Source organism: Saccoglossus kowalevskii, chromosome 10 (genome assembly GCF_978046115.1).
Source record: "Saccoglossus kowalevskii chromosome 10, keSacKowa6.1, whole genome shotgun sequence".
NCBI lineage: Eukaryota > Metazoa > Hemichordata > Enteropneusta > Harrimaniidae > Saccoglossus > Saccoglossus kowalevskii.
The window spans coordinates 21,833,072-21,852,911 of record NC_140650.1 but is presented as its reverse complement, the minus strand read 5'-3'; the positions used below and the strand labels follow the sequence as shown (position 1 = coordinate 21,852,911).

The 19,840-nt window shown below is 35.0% G+C and overlaps 2 protein-coding genes across 4 annotated transcripts in view; one reads left to right on the top strand and one right to left on the bottom strand.

Annotated features, from left to right (window-relative positions):
- The window catches only part of LOC100375425 (high-affinity choline transporter 1-like), a 53,883-nt gene extending 42,555 nt beyond the window's left edge, over positions 1–11,328 (top strand). For both annotated transcript variants that reach the window (XM_002735497.4, XM_085504371.1), the window contains exons 4-10: positions 555–668; positions 1,146–1,301; positions 2,168–2,316; positions 2,865–2,996; positions 3,720–3,873; positions 4,657–4,871; positions 5,153–11,328. In XM_002735497.4, coding sequence (XP_002735543.2) covers positions 555–668; positions 1,146–1,301; positions 2,168–2,316; positions 2,865–2,996; positions 3,720–3,873; positions 4,657–4,871; positions 5,153–5,821 — 1,589 coding nt within the window. In that variant the 3' untranslated portion in view covers positions 5,822–11,328. The remainder of the gene's footprint in view (positions 1–554; positions 669–1,145; positions 1,302–2,167; positions 2,317–2,864; positions 2,997–3,719; positions 3,874–4,656; positions 4,872–5,152) is intronic.
- Positions 11,329–15,027: 3,699 nt separating this feature from the next.
- Positions 15,028–19,840, bottom strand: part of LOC100375576 (uncharacterized) — a 30,379-nt gene continuing 25,566 nt past the window's right edge. Inside the window, exons 9-12 of one of the 2 annotated variants that reach the window (XM_085504369.1) lie at positions 18,262–18,288; positions 16,980–17,345; positions 16,750–16,870; positions 15,028–15,377 (exon numbers count right to left, since the gene is read on the bottom strand). In XM_085504369.1, the coding sequence (XP_085360495.1) occupies positions 15,115–15,377; positions 16,750–16,870; positions 16,980–17,345; positions 18,262–18,288 (777 nt within the window). In that variant the 3' untranslated portion in view covers positions 15,028–15,114. The remainder of the gene's footprint in view (positions 15,378–16,749; positions 16,871–16,979; positions 17,346–18,261; positions 18,289–19,840) is intronic. The other variant, XM_085504370.1, reaches the window with a different exon arrangement.

The window sequence follows — 19,840 nt, the reverse complement described above, 5'->3', positions numbered from 1 at the left end:
TCCAGAACGCATCTCTTGTTTTTTTCAAAATGTCCGGATCCGATTTACGAAGAAATACGCAATTTCCGAAGAAGCGCGAAGTGTGCAGAATATCCAGTGTTCGGTAAACTTCGACGGTGTCTAAACCAATGCTACACAGCGTGGCACACATAGCATATTCAATTAAGCCGATTAACACCTTAAACAATAGGCGTTGCGAGTCTGAGCGCGAATGCACTAGTAATGAATACTGATACTGCAAAATGTACATATCATACATTTTAATTTGTGTTTTATCTGTTCTCAATTTTACTTAGATATGTACCAGTAATAATAATCAATTACATCTCATTCTTGTGTCCAATCAACTGAAAATTTAATATCTGCTTGCTTCTCTTATAAAAATAAATTACTAATCAATTTTATTGAATAAGTTATTACAGTTCCAGTTGATCTTTTTCTGCCTCTAGAGGGCGATGTGGCCAAACAATAATTTCTTTTGCTGCTATCAGAGAGCGGTACAATACCCCTAAAGATTGGAAATAATAATTTCATATGTTTTATTATTTTCACAGCAACATGGGTGGGAGGTGGTTACATCAATGGAACAGCTGAGGCAGTATATAATCCAGATTATGGTCTAGTATGGGCACAAGCACCCTGGGGTTATGCTCTTAGTTTAGTTCTTGGTAAGTTTTCAAGGAATACTGTAAAACCATTTATTTTCACTGACATTTAATTCCACTGTTTCAATGTTTTGAGCTTATTCACTGTGTCTTAATTTCACGAATTTGTCAAGGAAACAATGAGTTTTATTGTTATTTTACATGTTCACATAGATTTAATTTAGTGGATTTTACTTATCAGCGAAAATACAAAAATTAAAACCCAGTGAATAATTAATTAATTTACAGTATGTATAACGTATGGTGATTGAACAAATAACTTTTTTTTTTTCAAATAAAAAAATAATAATTATAAAAGTAGAATGAACCTGAATGAAACTTTTAATAGATTGTATGAGGACATTGAAATTAATGAAATAATTAGCGACTTTATGGATTAGACCCCTCTCCTAATTTAAAACAAAAACAAAATGGTCATATTGTGCAAGTGTAACAATTCTTGAAATGAGGATAACCTTATATGAATGATTCTCTTCATAGGTGGTCTTTTATTCGCTAAGCAGATGAGATCGCAGGGATACGTCACCATGCTTGATCCATTTCAGCTGAAGTACGGTGAGAGAATGGGAGGATTGTTATTTATTCCTGCGTTGCTAGGTGAAGTCTTCTGGACAGCCGCCATCTTGTCTGCTTTAGGTATGTATACCCACGGTTTGCATTTTGAAGGTGCATGGGCTTTCTTTCACCACCTGTTTCACAAATTCAAAAATTAGTTTCATTTGTAGTCTGCACTTTCCTGCAGAAAATTGGGCCAAACATACCCAAATTTGTTGATTAAAAACTGAAAATTGACTCAAATTTTGCCTGTTGGCTCAAAAATTAGGGTTTATTTCCAAAAATATTGAAGAATACAAGAAAAAAGTGCAGACAAATTTAGGCAAGAAAGTCTGGTGGTGAAAAGGTTAAACTGATTACTAACTTTGCAGTATTTCAAATCAAATATTTTGTTGAAATTACTTTTATTATGATTTTACATCTTGCTACGTACAAATGTACTTAGATGTACAGTACGTGGTGGATATGTACAACAATTGATCGCGTACTGCGGAAATGTTCAAACTACAACCTACGAATAGTACATTATACACGCTGCAGAATACTGATGACCACAATATGAACTACCTGTTGCTTTTTTGATGTGCGAGGCAAGCAGAAAGAATTCCCGTTATCTTTGTGCTGGTAAATTCCTATTTCAATAAATAATACTATAACACTACTGAAGCTTACAGAAAAGCATGTACTATATTTTCTCTATTAGAAGCACATCACTAAATAGAAGCAGGTGTAAACCAGAGTGCAATAGAGTACATACTTGGTTGTCTGAATTTGCATGCTTTGTGAGAAAGAAAGAAAGAAAAAAGAATTCGTCTGGATTCGGCCTTGTCTGGAGTTACTGCTGAAACTTGTTAATCCATTCTCGTTGGAACATAACTCAAGTGTTGTCAGGGTTACTTGGTAATGAATCAACTTTAACCGAAATTTTTTGGTATGTCTTATTTCAGGCGCTACATTGAGTGTTATTCTTGATATCAGAATGGAGATATCTATAATAGTATCGGCGTGCATTGCTGTATTTTACACACTCATAGGGGGTCTTTATTCGGTGGCGTATACAGACGTTGTGCAGCTTATATGTATTTTCATTGGTTTGGTAAGTGAAACATTTTTACATTTTATTTATTTAAGTGCAGTGAATAATCTTGAATTACCAGTCTTTTAGCAGTTAATTAATTCACAACTGACAATTTTGTGAAAAATTTTATCTTGAAAATACAATTTTAATTAAATTCATCACCGAAAAAAGAGAAAAACCAATATGAAACATCATTGCATTGGCTGTGGTTTGCTGCACAAAGGTCATAAAAATTCAAATCTGTTGTGGGCAGAAGTTAGGTGAATGGTACAGGTATATACGGGAAACACACTCGAGTTGGTGTAGCTATAGCGATAATATGTAACAGAAGTTCTGAGGTGTAATGTAGAACAAATACCGAATAAATCTGGCTTTTGGTTCCAGAGAAGAATTATGTTGAAAAATTGTTAACTATAAAATGCGATACGAAATGTATCATTATGTTAATTTTAGATTGCATGATGATTTAAACTGCATCGTGACCAGTACATCTCATTTGCATAAATCCAGATAATCACCCGCAAAAAGCACTGCTAGATGATATTTCGATGATTTTCTCTATACAGTGGATTTGCATTCCATTTGCTTTGTTGGACGACGCAGTGGAACCGCTCTCGTTCTCTGCTACACCGTCTGGGTGGGTTGGCGAATGGGATCCACTCTATGCAGGGGTCTGGATTGACTATGCACTACTGTTGGTAAGTAACGCATTATCTGATTAGATCACAGTCACTAAAAACTTTTGCCATTTTGATGAGCTTTGTGTGTCGAAAAGGGGACTTACAGATTGGTCTCAGTGTCTGTGTGTCCTGATCCAAACCTGTATTTCAGTCATGCCTGAACTGATCATACCATACACCTAGGCATACATGTGCACCATTTGTTTCACAATGTCATTAATAATTGCCGAATGGTGGCTATAAATTCATCAAAACCTGTCATTAAAAAACTAGATCTTGATTAAGTATGGACAAATTTTGTTCAAACTTGATTAAAAATTATGAAACTTGAATTACGTCATTTAGTTTTTTAGATGGGATAAAAAAAAGTGACGACTGGTGGTCATTTCGTTTTGCCAAATGCTGTTTCAGAGTCATATCTCTGACATATTATATAACTTTTCATATTCAAATATATGTTTCTTATATATGATAACGCAAAATTATTTGTTACCTGGCTCTATCTTTCGTCATTACTGTATGTCGTCATTGTTGTAAACTGTTTTCTTGTGGTTTGAATAATTAATTCAAACAATTTCTTTGCAATCTTCAAATTTGCATATATATTTTTAACCAGCTTGGCGTCTTGATTCAAATTGGTTTTGGTGCAAACATGTATGTAATTTGTTTTCATACATCACTTTAATATCGCATTGCATATTTTATTAAATAATAATAAATATTAATGTTTACATTTTGAAGACGTTTGGTGGTATTCCCTGGCAAGTGTATTTCCAACGTGTCCTGTCGTCATCCTCTGCATGGAATGCTCAGATATTGTCGTTTATTGCCGCTGCAGGGTGCATATTCATGGCGATACCGTCAGTGTTAATTGGCGCAATAGGCTCATCAACTCGTAAGTTATTCACTTTCTTCAGCTTTACTTTGATATATAACAAAGATATTCTACGTAGCAACAGAAAAAATGCGTTAAAAATTGTGATACATGATTCAAACATTCTCTGAATGTTAATTAGTAAGCATCCCCTGAAAGCTTAGATATAGACGAATACAGTAATTCATATGCCGTACAAATGTTTGTCCAAGGAATTAATTGACAATCAATTTCCCTATTGCTGTTTTTGTCTATTCAACTTTTGAAAACGTTTATTAATGCTTTCAGTCATGCAAATGATCTGTGAATTGAATTGTTTGTAACAAATTGCATTGAATGTTGGCTAAAAGACTGCTTTCTTTATTTGCTTTTATTTTCTAGCTACAACCAAATACCTACAGGCATATGCTGCCAACAATTTGTTGGACAGTTTTACAGGTTGTAATTTGAAACCTTAAAGCATAAGCTTCAAAAAAAAAAATTACACAGATTTCTTGTACATTGTCACGACCCACCCCCAAAACACAATCCCTCAAACATACAGTACGTACGGCATATAGGTTGCTAAGGTAGCATGCCTAATACAGTAACTTCTAAAGAACATCTGAATCTTAGATCATTTGTTAACATTTGTTAAGCCGTTGCTGGATTAGAGTGGTACTAAAAATGTTTATTCTAAGTACAATGTATATGAATATCAATAGATGTATATAATAGATGTAGAAAATCACAGCGCAGCATCTTTATTTTTCTAATTACTTAAAAATTACTTGAAACTGCATCTTTATTCATGATAATTTTCAGGTTGGAATGAAACTGACTACGGGAGAGATCCAGCAGAACACGAAGAAACTGAGTTGATCCTTCCATTGGTGCTCCAGTATTTAACCCCTGCAGCAGTCTCATTCTTTGGTCTGGGAGCAGTGTCAGCAGCTGTCATGTCCTCAGCAGATTCGTCTGTTCTTTCGGCGAGTTCTATGTTTGCCAGAAATGTCTATAAGTTGGTTTTCAGACAACAGGTAATACTTTCATATTTAACAGTGCTTTTTTTACCCCCCCCCTTTACCATTTTTCAAGAAATCACAAAATCAAACTTTATAATGAGAAATTATTTTTTGCTGTTTTCTAACTCTTGCATATTTCAAAAGTACGCCAACATTTTATAACTCTATTGTTTTATCGCACTGTCCACTTTTGTCACTTTCAACCAAGTAATTCTGTTTACTAAGCAACCTTACTTGTGCATTTCCAATTTATCAGCTCTATTATTTTATAACTTTCTTGTCTTCTTTTATTTCAGGCTTCCGAACGCGAGATATTATGGGTTATGCGTCTTGCTATATTCATTGTTGGTGCTCTGGCTACAGTTTTAGCTATCACTATAAAGACAATATATGGTCTATGGTATTTATGTTCGGACCTCGTTTATGTCATTCTTTTTCCACAACTATTTTGTGTTGTATATTTCTCTGGCTGTAATCTATACGGCTCATTGTGTGGTTACATAATTGGATTCATCCTACGTCTCGGCGGCGGCGAACCACTTCTTTCTCTGCCACCGCTTATAGAATATCCACTATTCGACAAGGAGCATGGGCAGTTGTTTCCATTTCGAACATTTTCCATGTGTGTTTCCTTCGCCACGATAATCTGCGTTTCATATCCACTCAAGTTTCTCTTCGAGAATGATTACATTCCCAAGAATTTTGATTTTTTCCAAGCCATCGTGAACTTCCCAGAAAGACCAAGAGAAAAGTACTTAGATATAGAGGGCGACATTGCCTTACAAAAAGTGAGCCAGCAGAAGGGTCCACCTGGAAGCGAATTGGTCAATCCATTTTCGGTTGACTACGGTGCAGCAAGGACCGAATTAACTGGGTTGGTTTTGCCACCTCCAAAGACCAGTGATTCAAAAGAACCCCTTAAAGCTGACACTCCGGAATCGCCAAGCACGGCCAGTGACTTGTAAATGACAGATTCCATGACGTACTAAACCACTGCTTGACTATACAGACCTACACTGTCAGTACGCCCTCTTGTGACAAAGTATTTTTAAGTGTGTAATCTTGACACTGAGGGCAGTAAACATTTGTGGGTACTGTAAAATGACTAATTTTCACTGGGTTTAAATTTCACTGATTTACCATTTCAGGCATAATCAGTGGGTTTTAAATTCACGGTTTCGTCATTTAGATAATGTGTTCTATGCTAAATTTTACATATTCACTGGGTTTTAATTTAGCGCATTTTTCCAGTCAGCGAAATAAGCTAAATTAAAACCCAGTGAATAATTAACCCCTTTACAGTAGTTTAGTTCAATTTTTTGCAACTGTGCTAGATATTTGTAACAGAGAAAATTTGGAAATGCTGTTCATTTTTGGAGTTCAGCAATTGATTACTGTAAAACATGTTGAAAAAGCGACATGCAATTTTAGCGAATTGTGGTAAAATGACATAATAGCGAAATGTTGATTTAGCGAATCTCTTGTCATTGTTGATTTCCTGTTTTCACGATACTTATCTGTCGCATGCCAAAACAAATGTGCTGTTATCGCCTCTATAAAAACAAAAGAAAAACTGTCAAGTGTAATTAGGAAGCGCCCCAGATTTTTGGATTCCGGATTACTGTATACAAATCCCCAAGCCTTGGCCATTTTGAATTTATAATAAAGTCATTAGCGACATCTTGAATTAGCAAATCAGTTCTCTCGGAAAATTCGCCAGAAAGACATGCTTGCGAAAAAGACATGTTTTACAGTATTCTTGCAACTGGCCAATGTTTTAATGTAACCTGTTTAACTACTTATGTTGTTAATGACAGTGGCGAGTTGTTCACGTTGCTGAATTCCATTTGTGAGCAGGATTGCCAAAAGTGTAATATGTTCAGACTATATTTTACCGCACTTTGTAGTGAGAAGCCATGCCAAGATGGAAAGAATTCTTCAAAAGTCTCCAAAATTGAACACCATTTGAAAATGCTCACAATGCAAAATGCAATTAACATAAACAAAATTTCAAAACGTAATAATTAATTTTTTAAATCTGAAATGTCACATATATGATTGGTATGCAGAGGGTCATGTGTTATATTATGAAATTAAATGTAACTTTTTAAAAAAAAATTACAATCAAGAATGCAATAAAAAATAAGAGATGTGTTTATTAGATAGTTGTAATACAATAAAATAATGTTTTATTTTGTTTGTTTTTTTAAATTGACAATTATGTCGCATAAAGAATTTAAATATTTATGGAGTTCTTTTAGATATTTCTGAAGATTCTTGAAACATTACAGTTCCGAGTATTATAACATTCAAGTGTATGGGGGTGTGTATGTTTTTGAATTCATAAATAAGGGCAGGTCTGAAGTTTAATTGGCAAACCATTCTATTGAATGGTGTAGCATAACAACAACAAAATTTAATATTTTTTTAAAATATTTCCCTCGCCTAAAAACTAAATTGTAGTAGGATGAAAACAAATGGTTACAATACCAACCCAGATTGAGGTGGGAACTAAAAAAACAAAAAAAAGCAGCACTCACTTTATTCACTGATTCCTGAAATGCCTATGGCAAATATTAGACTTGGTGTTGTTGTATTTTAGCTGCTGAATATTGATTACAGGGGGTATACATGCCAAAAAAGCATGTTTTTCAAATACCTCTATATAATGACCACCTGCCTACTTTTTGGAAATAGCTGCCGTTTTCCTTATTTGGTCATGTTTAAAGTTGAACGCTGAGATCATTAATATTGAAACTGCACAGATTCCAAGGATTTTAATCACACTCAAATATTGGTGATCGTGGTTTCTTATTGGTTCTGTGTTTCGATGTCATTTGCTAACATTGTAGTGGTGGTAGTATCACAAAGATTATCTTTGTTCCGAATTACCACCCGGCCTGAAGTAACGAGGGCGAATTGATTATTTCCCGGAATTCACACATTTTCAGCCATCAATTATTTCACATAATTGAATGATCTCATAGTGTAATTTTAAAGTGGAAGGGTAGTCACCTGCCCACGCGCAAGAATTCAGTCCCAAGCAACGATATCAACAAGCGCTAAATATGCAAAGGCTCATGGGTAGACGCTTGTTTGTAAACAATGACACGCTATGGCCATCTGACACATGCACAGGCGAGGACTCCCCCGCTTTAACGACTGAAAGCTTGTAGATGGTTTCATTCAACTTATTGTGGCCAATCAACACATTTATTAAATGTATAACTACCCAAATAGTGTTCAACTTAACTGTCTTTTCTCCTCGGCCGAGAATAATTATGTATTCCTTACTACCAAAAATATGTACAGTGTATTGCCTGTAACGTGCGTGTACAACAATTTATTGGTTATTGATATGTATCCCATCATTCATTTCTCAAGCTGGCTTCTCATTTATTCAGAGATAGGCAATAAATGCATTGTAATGAGTTGTCTGAATGAAAAATAATGACTAACATTTTTGTTCTGTCGTAATTATATTCTATAATCATCTAGCTGTCACTAATGTCTGGTACAACTTTTTAACTCCAGAGAGCATAGACAATGTCAAGGACAAAAATGCTGCTAATATTTTTGGAGTAACTAAGAAAATATTTTTAATTACCAGTAATATTGATTTTTAATTTAAAACTAAATTATTAGTCAAGAGTAGTGATTAGATGACAAAGGGAAATGAGCATATATCTTGCAATTATGAACTTTGTATTTTTGTAGTACTTAACTTATTTTTTTAAATATGTTGATGTTGTTTTTCTTCTTCCGATTATGAAGCAAAGGAGCAACCATGTGATACTCTTTCACATTTTCTCAATTTCAATAATGGATTTTCTTTTAACTTGGGTCGCCACTGTCATACATGTACTGTTTTGTCCTATACTCAGTCGAGTAGAATCGATCCTTTCTGAACCCCATTCTAGTAGCACAGTGGCCAAGATTAAAAAACAACTCCCAAATTTCGTACAACAATCGTAATTTATGACTAATGTTTATAAATTGTTATTGACATGACCACTTCATTGTAATTTATTGTATTTATACATCCATTACTTTCTGGGATTATCTGGTTTATTTTAGAAGTTTTATTGTAAGTACATTTTGGGTTGCTCCATACAAGCACAAAACAAACAGTATTCCATGCATGGTAGTTGTAGTTTATCATGTGAAATGTATTCCAAGCGTCAGTGCAAACCAGTGAAAATACATTTGTATGGTTTCACAAAAACGTAAATACTGGTCAAAAGTGTGTAAATTTATATTTGTAATGCTTTGACTTCCCGTGTTGATGACATCATATTCTGTATTGATGACATCACATCCTGTATGATAAATGTAATCGTAATTGCAATTGTCTGTACCACAGAAATGTAAATAGGATTATGTTTTCCAATGAATCCAGAGTATATCTTGAATATATTTGCATAATTCCAGAGTATATTTGAATATATTAGCATAATTCACTGGTATATTGTAAATACTAATGGTCATTTTCATAAATATTACTTCAGAAAGGTTTTAGGTTAATCACCAGAAAAATATAAATACACTGGAATCAACAAACCCATCCATTTGCAATAGGTCTTATTCAAAACAAAACAATTTGATTGGCTTGGCACCTTCATTCTGTGAAGTGTTCTCAGATCAGATATCCTACGACGATCTGTGATTGGTCGACACTTTTCTTCCACACTATGATCAGCTGTATTAATCTGATCATAAATATTCAGACTTGTAAATAATTCAATGTATATGGCCTTTCTGACTCGAGTGTAACCCCCCCCCCCCACCCAGCAGCAGCATGTACATTATATCGCGTGTAAATTGCATGTAAATGTAAGCAGTGTACACTGGAACCTGTCGAAACAAATACCAAATGGGACTAACGAATGGGTTTATTTGATATAAGTCTGTCTGTAATCTAATGGGGACAACAAATTGGTTTAATTTGGATGGAATTCCAGTTTATATAGGGTTCTGCGTGTGTGTATATATATTCACAGCTGGTCAAAGTGACTTCCCTTGGAATACTGGTACTTGGCATATTAATGTACTGAAAAACCAGATGTCAAATTGCATCTGAACTTGTGATTGTTTTTCAATTAATGGCATTCATTTCAAGTAATTAAAGTGTGCGAGATGTCTCGATATTTACGTAATATTTAGGATTTATAATATGAGGGTGCAAGTGATTTGATATGTGGTGAAGAACTCGCGTGAATTGGAAAATTCGCACAAATTGCGAGATAAACACAAAATTCTGTGAAAATACTGTTGGCATTCGGCTCAGGCTTTTTTAATGCTAGCATCGTTGCTTATTTGCAAGTGATAATGTTTCGTTTACGCAACAAGCATCTGCTGAACTGCAATACCTTCGATTGAATACGCTTAATAATTGACGCATGAATGGATGGAATTCGTGAGCATGTCGCCATATATGGATATCTTGGTCACATTACCCTTATTTTATGAATCGTTGACTACATTGTTTGATATGCGATCTCTAGATACAGGTGTAGTCGCTCACACTCTTTCACAATATTATGGTCTTTCCGCTGCTTCCATAGAACAGTATTATGGATGCAGCAGCTAGAATTGGAGTAATTTAATAAACACTTGTTATTTGTCCTGTGATATCTCCATGTTAAAGCGAAAGGGTTGTCACCAGCGCGCACACACAGAAATCAAGTCCCAAGCGACGATAACACACGCTAACAACGCAAAGACTCATAGGTAGATGCTTGTTTGTAAACAATGACACGCTATGGCTATCTGACGCATGCGCTGGTGACGACTCCCCCGCTTTAAATTATGCTTGTGTATAGACTGTATACAGCAATAGATGAACAAGTTTGTTAAAATATTTATCAATTTCATGGAAAACCTGTTGGTAAAAAGTCTAGAGCAAAACTCAGTTATTTGAAATTAAATTGTTTTAATTTCATTGGCGAGAATATCGATTCTGAATGATTATTTTCACCGGTGAAGTAGAGAGTTATTCTCATTCAAATGCTAGTTTCTCGCTTCTATTGTTACACTTCAGGTCATTTTTTTTCAGCGACCTGCGATAATAATTTATTCAAAGGATGATCATCGCTGCACGTTTAATTTCCATGGTAACAATGCATGTTATACATGCGCGTCGCAAAAAACCCCATTGTTTTGAACAGAGTGCAGCGTGTCATGCACTTTAAATTATAAAAACTTACTTGAATCAATCATACATTTAGTTTTTTTAGTCAGAATTATTTTTTTATTCATCACTTGTGAGCATCGTCAAGAATGTTTTATGTCCAACAAGCAATAATATATGTGCCAGAGAAGTTAGTGTGTAAAGACTAGCAATAAATTGGTGTCAACATTAATGGCGTTATTTGTCTGATCCTTCATAGCACTTATTGACTCGTACCCTACTTGTACTGCCTCTCATACTGTAAAATACTTTTTTAGCTGGAATAAATTTTCGCTGAAAAGACTTGCTAGGTGTTTTGTATGGAATTTATTTTCATATTATTGACAAGTTGAATGTAAAATATAGGGAAAACAATGTTCACTGGATTTTATTTTCACTGAATCATTTCTTTCAGCAAAAATAAAGTATTTTACAGCACATGTAGTTCGTTATGACAAATCTTGACATTTATGGCAATGAATCAAGTAAAAAGGTGCACCAATTCAAGATCACCTTTTTCGTTTGGACAACATAAAATGTCATGCTGTTTTTGCCTTGCTTACACACAACTTGTCTAAAATGTTAGCCCTGGATCCACAGCATAATCAGCGGGCAATATTTACATCGGTTTGGCTGCCCCAAGTGCCCTAAACCCCATTTATCATACTTATTACTACAGGTGTTGCATTTTGTACACATAACAGCTTCCAATGAAATTTAAATGACAAGGACAGCTTTAACGATTTTATACCAACCACTGTACATTTTATGGCAAACATTCATTTTGAAATGTGAACACTTGGTAAGCCTTGTAACCAACCCTTCACTTGCGATACATCAAGAAAGGCAAAGATTTTGACTACACGGTCAGCGAGTATCCACAATCTGCATATAAACATACCCTACTGCAAATCTGAATATTTGTTTTTCAAGAAATAGACCTGAACACGACTGCCCCACGAAATAAATTTGATTGTACAGGTGTGGTTTGATGTATGACACCTCCATGCATTAAGTTTATGCAAATTAGGTAATTCTTATTCATAGTTTCAACTAAAAATTAAACAGGTTAGAGCAATGTCTCAAAGAAATTTGATAAGCAGTGAATACAGGTATATTTTAACACCACATCTCTAAGTAATTTTCTACTAATGTCATTTGGCATATTTTATTCTGGATTGGTGGTTTCCTTTGGCATGATCACAGAATTCAGTTCATTATATTCGCCACCGTAGTACCGGTAGTCATTCAAACAAGCAGCCTCTCGGCTGAGATAGCCTCGCTGTTAGCAATGCACATTTCAATTAAAGAACAGAAGATATCATTAGAAAATGAACAATATGTATAGTATCAAAACAATCAGTCTTGCGGTTTTCAACAAGATGTGGAAAAAAATCACTTTTACCAAAAATATTCATCAAAATTAGAGAATTAAAGAAACAAATCTGAGTTAGAACCACATGTAGTACCTATTATATGTAATATCAAAGCAATTGGACTTGAGGTTTTTAACAAGAAGTCGAAAATATCACTTTTTACCAAAAATGACAAAAATATTCACCAAAATGAACAAATCTGAGAGAGGTCCACATGTAATACCTATATATGTAATATCAAAGCAATTGGACTTGCGGTTTTCAACAAAAAGTCGAAAATATTACTCATTACCAAAAATGACAAAAATAATCACCAAAATTAGAGAATTGAAGATATCATCATGAAATGAACAAATCTGAAAGAGGTCTACCCAAGGTACATATACACCAAGTATCAAATCATTCAGGCTTGTAGTTTTCAAGAAGAAGTCAAAAATTTAAAAAATTGACACGACGGACAATCACTCATATGATAAGCTCCGCTCAACAAAGTCGACAGCGGAGCTAAAAAAAATGCAGGAAAAGGATGCATTAATAAATATAAAGCAAGCACAAATAAAAGAAAGAATTCCATAGAGATATTATTTTATTGACAGTATTCACACTGTACCCAGATATATTCATATGTTCATTACATTACCGTAATACTGAAATCTAACCTACCCAACATGCAATGCAGCAATCTACAGTAACTTAATTTAAAAAAAAAAAAAAAACTAAAATGTTAACATCCTAATAAACTTTCATAAAAAATGAAAAGCTATTTAAATAACCCAACAAACCAGTTGAAATTTACAGTATCCCAGCCCAATATTAACCCGATACAAAATAGCTCCCTGGTTTTCATTTATTATAAATTTTGTTTACATAATTGAACTGCATCGTTTGCGATTGAGATTTAGCTGTTCATAAAAAAAGAAAGCTGTTGTATTGGCTGCATGTGATAAATCGGATACATAAACTGGGTAAGAGTTTCCTTTCAGCTAATGTAGCTATCATTTGGTTACTATAGCTACTTGAAACAATGCATTCACACCTCTCCATTCATATTGCCTCCATATTGTCTTACTAATTGTGAACAAGCAAAGACAATTACTGATTGTACCATTAAATAGTTAAAAAGTTCTTCATCGCTCCCAAATAAGAGCAACTTTCGCCTACAAAAACTCGATTATTATTCATTTAATAAAAACAAAAGTTTTCATGATGAGGTTGTTGAGGGCGCTGCACCTAATAATAAGACTCGTTTTATAAAGTTTTCCTACCGGTAATAGCGACATCAAAAATACATCAATGAAATCAAAATTGCACTGGACAGTCAATCACGTTACACGACTTGACTAAATCAAATATTTTGCATTCTTGTTAATTTAAAACATGAGGCAGTTTTACTTGTAAAGCAAAATGTATACCTTGCTTTACACGACTGTTTATATCCCAGAGGAATCAAGATGTGTCATTTTCAGTCAACATGCGTATTTTTTCCCTTCTCCCTGATTGCCCGATATTTCTAATTTTGCAGCAAAATGAAATGGCACATCTATGCTATGAAAGAAACTTGCATCAAAATCATTAGAGTCAAGGTGTAACTTTGCCTCATTAATATTCTAGTAACCGACCCTTAAACCAATGCACAATACATGCAACTGAAAATGAGGCTAGAATATCAGCCAATCAGATTGGTCCATTTTGAACAGCAGATGTTTTTAGAAGTCAACGAAACACTGTATCAAAAGCAAAATGTAACATGTACCGTACAATGTTTGAAACAAGATTCAATAAATAAAATTTAAATTAACAGTTTCCATGACTCTGCCATAGGCTACAACTACTCAACTGAGAGGAATGAAAACCTTTAATAATAATTTGGTACGAAGACGTCAAAATTGCATTGTGAATTCTTCAGTCAATGGAACACACATACAATTCAATTATCAAGGCTTTACCCACTATGTCATCATTTAAGTTTTGTCTATGAGCAGCCATGGTGTGTATGTAAATAAGATGGGTAATTTATGAAGAGAACTATTGTCCATTACATAGTACAGAGTGATGTAATAAGCTTTCTATACTTACATCAGGGCAGTGGTCGTCACACAGCGTGCGACTGAATTTGATTTAATTGCACATTAGACTTGTAGCTAACTTGACATGGCGCAACGACCACTGCCCTTCAAACTACCGGTAGATGCATTTATATTAAATTCCATGCTAATTGTACCAGTTTGTACTGAGAGACAAGTCAAGAATTGAAAAATTTCACAATAAATGTAGTCCTAACAGGTCACTGGTGTAAAAAAAAAACCTGTCTAAACCGAACACTGATTTGTACAGAATATATATAAACTGACACTATAAACATCTTTAAAACTGAACAATGTTCTCATTCCCTTTGGTGTTTGCTTTAGACAGCTTTTACACTCCACTATATTACTGAAGGGGGGGCGCAAACAAATATGCTACATTTGTGCTTTTCTGCGAATTCAAGACATTTTACGACAAGATTAGTGAGATGTGAAGCCAAATAATAATGCAATTAAAAAGCCCTGATAAGCATTCCATTTTTACAGCGTTCTTCAAGATCAAAACACAACGCAGAAAAAAAGGTTGAAGAATTCCTGCCATATTTACAAATTGTGTTCTATATTTGAGAAAATACTTTTTTTTTAATCCTGATTTACAAAAAAAAAAAATCCATGCAACAATTGTTCAATCATTTCATCATGTTGCCATAGTTTCCCATCATCTGTGATCCAGCCGGCATTCCTCCTATCATCATTCCCATATTTCCTTGCGGCATGGCCACATTGCCAGGCATGCCCATTCCTTGCATGCCCATATTCGTGTGCATGGGCGACATGTTCATTGGCATTCCCATGTTCATATTTCCCATTCCAGTCGTCATGGCAGTCATGTTAGTGGGATTGTACACCTGTCCTTGTACAACCGGTGATGGAGTATTACTTGACGCTGCACCTATGACGAAAAAAAAGGATTACAAAATAATGACGAAAAAAAACAAGTCATTGTCAATGACACGTCCCCGTTCCGTTCATATTTGAGTGACATATACATTCAAAGCAGATCATGACCGAAATGCACCTGCATATGTACAACACATTGTGCTAAATCTGAACAAAATCCATCCATGCATGACTGAGATCCGGTTCTGGAATTGTGAAAATACGTGATTTTGATGCATTTTCGGCCTTAAAATGGCCATCATTCCGCTATTGTTAAGCAGATCATGAAACAAATGCACATATCTATTTGTGACATGATGTACCATGTGTGTGTGAAGTTTGAACTTGATCAATCCAGACATGTCTCGGATACGGATCCAGAACTGAATTCTTTAAAACAAAATGGCCGCCAGTTGGCTATTTCGAACTTGATCCGAAAAAAAAAATGACGTGCATCAAGGTCCTATTATGTTTAATGTATGTACCAAATTTGAATGAAATCCGTCCATGCATAACTGAGATCTGGGTCCGGAATGGTGAAAATGTGCGATTTCAATGCATTTTCGGCCTTAAAGTGGCCGCCATTTGGCTATCGTTAATGAGATCATGAAACAAATGCACATACATATTTGTGACATGATGTACCTTGTGTGTGTGAAGTTTGAACTCGATCAATCCAAGCATGTCTCAGATACGGATCCAGAACTGAATTCTTTAAAACAAAATGGCCGCCAGTTGGCTATTTCGAACTTGATCCGAAAAAAAAAATGACGTGCATCAAGGTCCTATTATGTTTAATGTATGTACCAAATTTGACTGAAATCCGTCCATGCATAACTGAGATCCGGGTCCGGAATGGTGAAAATGTGCGATTTTGATGCATTTTCGGCCTTAAAATGGCCGCTATTCGGCCATCGTTAATCGGATCATGAAAAAAATGCATGTGCATATGTCCCATATAATGTGTGATGTATGAGTGAAGTTTGAACTTAATCGGTCCATGCATGTTCGAGATACAGGTGATCACGGACGCACGGACGCACACAGGGCAAAACATAAGTCCCCGTTTTCGGACAGCGTCCGAACGGGGACTAAAAAGGAATACAAAATAAAAGGAACGGGTAAGCGAGATCAAGATTTAAATCTTTTCTCATGTATCTAAGATTTTGTCATGGCCCGACCTTGAATACAGTAACTTTATTTAATGAGACTAAGGAGATATTCTTGCAACATCCATGCAACGTCTCAAGAGGAAAGAACTAGTATGCATGTTATAGGGCTATTTAATGTTCCACAAAACTCTTTCTATACTAGTGGGAATTCAGAAAACCAAGCTGTAGCATCTATGAGTAATAAATATAGGAACTGCAAAAAAACTGACTTACTTGGCTGATTATTTGATGAAAGTTCATTCATTGAAGGCTGTACAATTTTCTTGTACTTATCTGCAGGACTCAGAGAGTCCAGGCTTATGTTCACTTTGCTATCTGCCCAGATAGTATCTTTCTGTCACAGAAAAAGCAGTTATTATAGTTAAAAAAGATTTTTCAAAACCATTCAAGACGATATTTATTTTGTTAAGTGGTGTTGCATGGTTTAGAATGATCCAATTTACCTTCGGTGTTTGAGGTGCAGACATCGACTTCATTGAGTTTGTTGTTGCTGCTGCTGTCGTCATCGTCATTGTTGAGGGTACGTTTGATGTCATCTGAGGCTGTGACATCATCGACATCATTTGTGGTGACATCATATTAGGTTGCGACATCATACTCGGTTGTGACATCATACCTTGTTGAGTCATTATGCCTGGTTGAGCCATCATTGGTTGTAACATCATGCTTGGCTGTGACATCATACCTGGCTGTGACATCATACCCGGCTGTGACATCATTGGACCCATTGCTGTCCCGCCTGGCATCCCTGGGCCCATCACCATGCCTTCCATTGAAGTCATTTGTCCAAGGACACCTCCTGACATAGGCTGCAATAAAAAGCAATTGATACATTTTACCACAGAATAGTAGGCAACAAGAGGCTCTGGATTTCAGTCTCACTTGCTCTCATTTCAATGGAAGTTAATGAGCCCCCTCTAGAGACATTTCCAAGAAATGTTATAAGACCCCTCTAAAGACAATTGCAAGATAGAGAATAAGCCCTTTCTAGAAAAAAAAATTTTTCCAAGAAAATGAACGAGTCCCTTCAATGTTTGCAAAGAAAATGAATAATCCCCATAGACATTTCCAAGAAAGTGAATGAGCCCCAATCTAGACATTTCCAAGAAAGTGAATGAGCCCCAATCTAGACATTTCCAAGAAAGTGAATGAGCCCCAATCTAGACATTTCCAAGAAAGTGAATGAGCCCCAATCTAGACATTTCCAAGAAAGTGAATGAGCCCCAATCTAGACATTTCCAAGAAAGTGAATGAGCCCCAATCTAGACATTTCCAAGAAAGTGAATGAGCCCCAATCTAGACATTTCCAAGAAATGTTACGAATCCCCTGCAGAGGCATTTGCAAGAAAGAGAATAAGCCTTCTCAAAAAAAAATATGCAAGAAAATGAATGACCTTCTCAAGATGTTTGCAAGAATGTGAATGAGCCCCAAACTAGACATTTGTAAAGAAAGTGAATGAGCTGAAAGATGTTTCTTTGAAAGATAATGAGCCCATTATAGAGATGTTTCCAAGAAAAATGCATTTGAGCACCCTTTAGAGAAAAGTTTCAGGGAAACTGAATGAGCCCCCTCTAGAGACATGCCAAGAAATTTCATGAGCACCCTTGAAAAACACTTGCAAGAAAATGAATGAGAAAGTCATCTCAACTTCAATATTATTAATACTCGATAACAAGTTTGATAAGTAAAAATGAAGACATGCTAAATATTACATAGATATTTACATTGTCACTAGTCACGTAAACATAGTCCTGAAAAAAATGTTGATAGGAAAGAAACAAAAAATACAAAACTATTACAAAATACAACATAATAAAAGCTCAGCTGAAATGTAAATATATAACACAATAAAAATTTAAATTTGACATTTTAGATTTCAAAAAGTTAATTTCAACTTCAGATTGCACTGGGAAGACAACAGTAAGGGAGATGGAAGAAGGCAGCACAGTGAAGATTGGAGAATGAGGAAGAGAAGGCGGTGAAAACCTGCGTAACTGATCATTTAAGATCAAAAGATATTCTTTGTTTCTTCATTGTCTATATTAATACCCAATGTACAAAATGCAATTACTTGCTCAGATTTAAAAATAAAATAATCACTATAACAGAAAGCCTGCCATAAATTTACAGAAACACTAAGCAGGATTGTTGCGACCAAAAAAGGAATGCTAGGAGGCCATTTTGAATTAGATTTCAAAGCAATGGGGGCATGTACTGTGATTCCACTAAATCAAAAACGCACTTTGTGTTTACTAGGGACAGGAGAGCCAAATAAATTATTAATTATTAAAGTAAAAAATAATACATTTTCACATAACTTAAATACTTTGATTAAATTATATTCATAGAACAAGACTGAATTAAGCAGAAATGCAATTTAAATGTCCCATTTGGGTATTGTGTTTTGCTTCACTGTTTTTGACATCTTGGTTAAACATTTACTGGTCACTTCAAAGAACTATAAATGACACTGATCCTGCGCAAAACTCAGCCTTAGTCTATGTATTAATAATTTATTATTTGTCCATAGTATAGTATACTGTAAAATACTTTATTTCAGCTGGAATTAATTTTCGCTGAAAAGACTTTTTGGGTGTTTTGTATAGAATTTATTTTCACTGATTCTTGATGATTTAAATGTAAAATATAGGAAAAAATGTATATTCGCTTGATTTTATTTTCACTGATTCTTGATGATTTAAATGTAAAATATAGAAAAAAATGTATATTCGCTTGATTTTATTTTCACTGAATTATCCCTGCAGCAAAAATAATTTCCAAGCGAAAATAAAGTACTTTACAGTAATATAATTTGATTCACCAAGTATATTTCACATGCATAATTCATTAAATGAGATGGAACGGGTAAAACCTTTACTCCCGATTGAACACCGTCATCATGCAAGTTACGTTACCCATGTACATACCATGGAGTGGGGCGGGATAAACATTTGTGCCATAGGATCATGGCATGGCGGCATCATGTACTGTTCCATAAAAGGCGACGAAGTCATAGGAGGCTAGAAAAATTACAAGATGCAAGCAAGCAAAGCAAGCAAATATTTATCATATTATACTGTGTACAATAGCAAAAGATACTTGCAAAACAGCAACTGTCTCAAACTGAGAAAAATGCATGGCTGTGAGACAAAACGTTTGTTTAGTAGTAACACATGATAAAGAGACAAAACTTCTACACATCTACTGTTCAACGAGCAATGCACAACTCAGATACTGACAGTCAATTTCCGACAGATCCCTTTGCTTCAAAGTGATCATTATCAACAACCACAAATGTCAAAC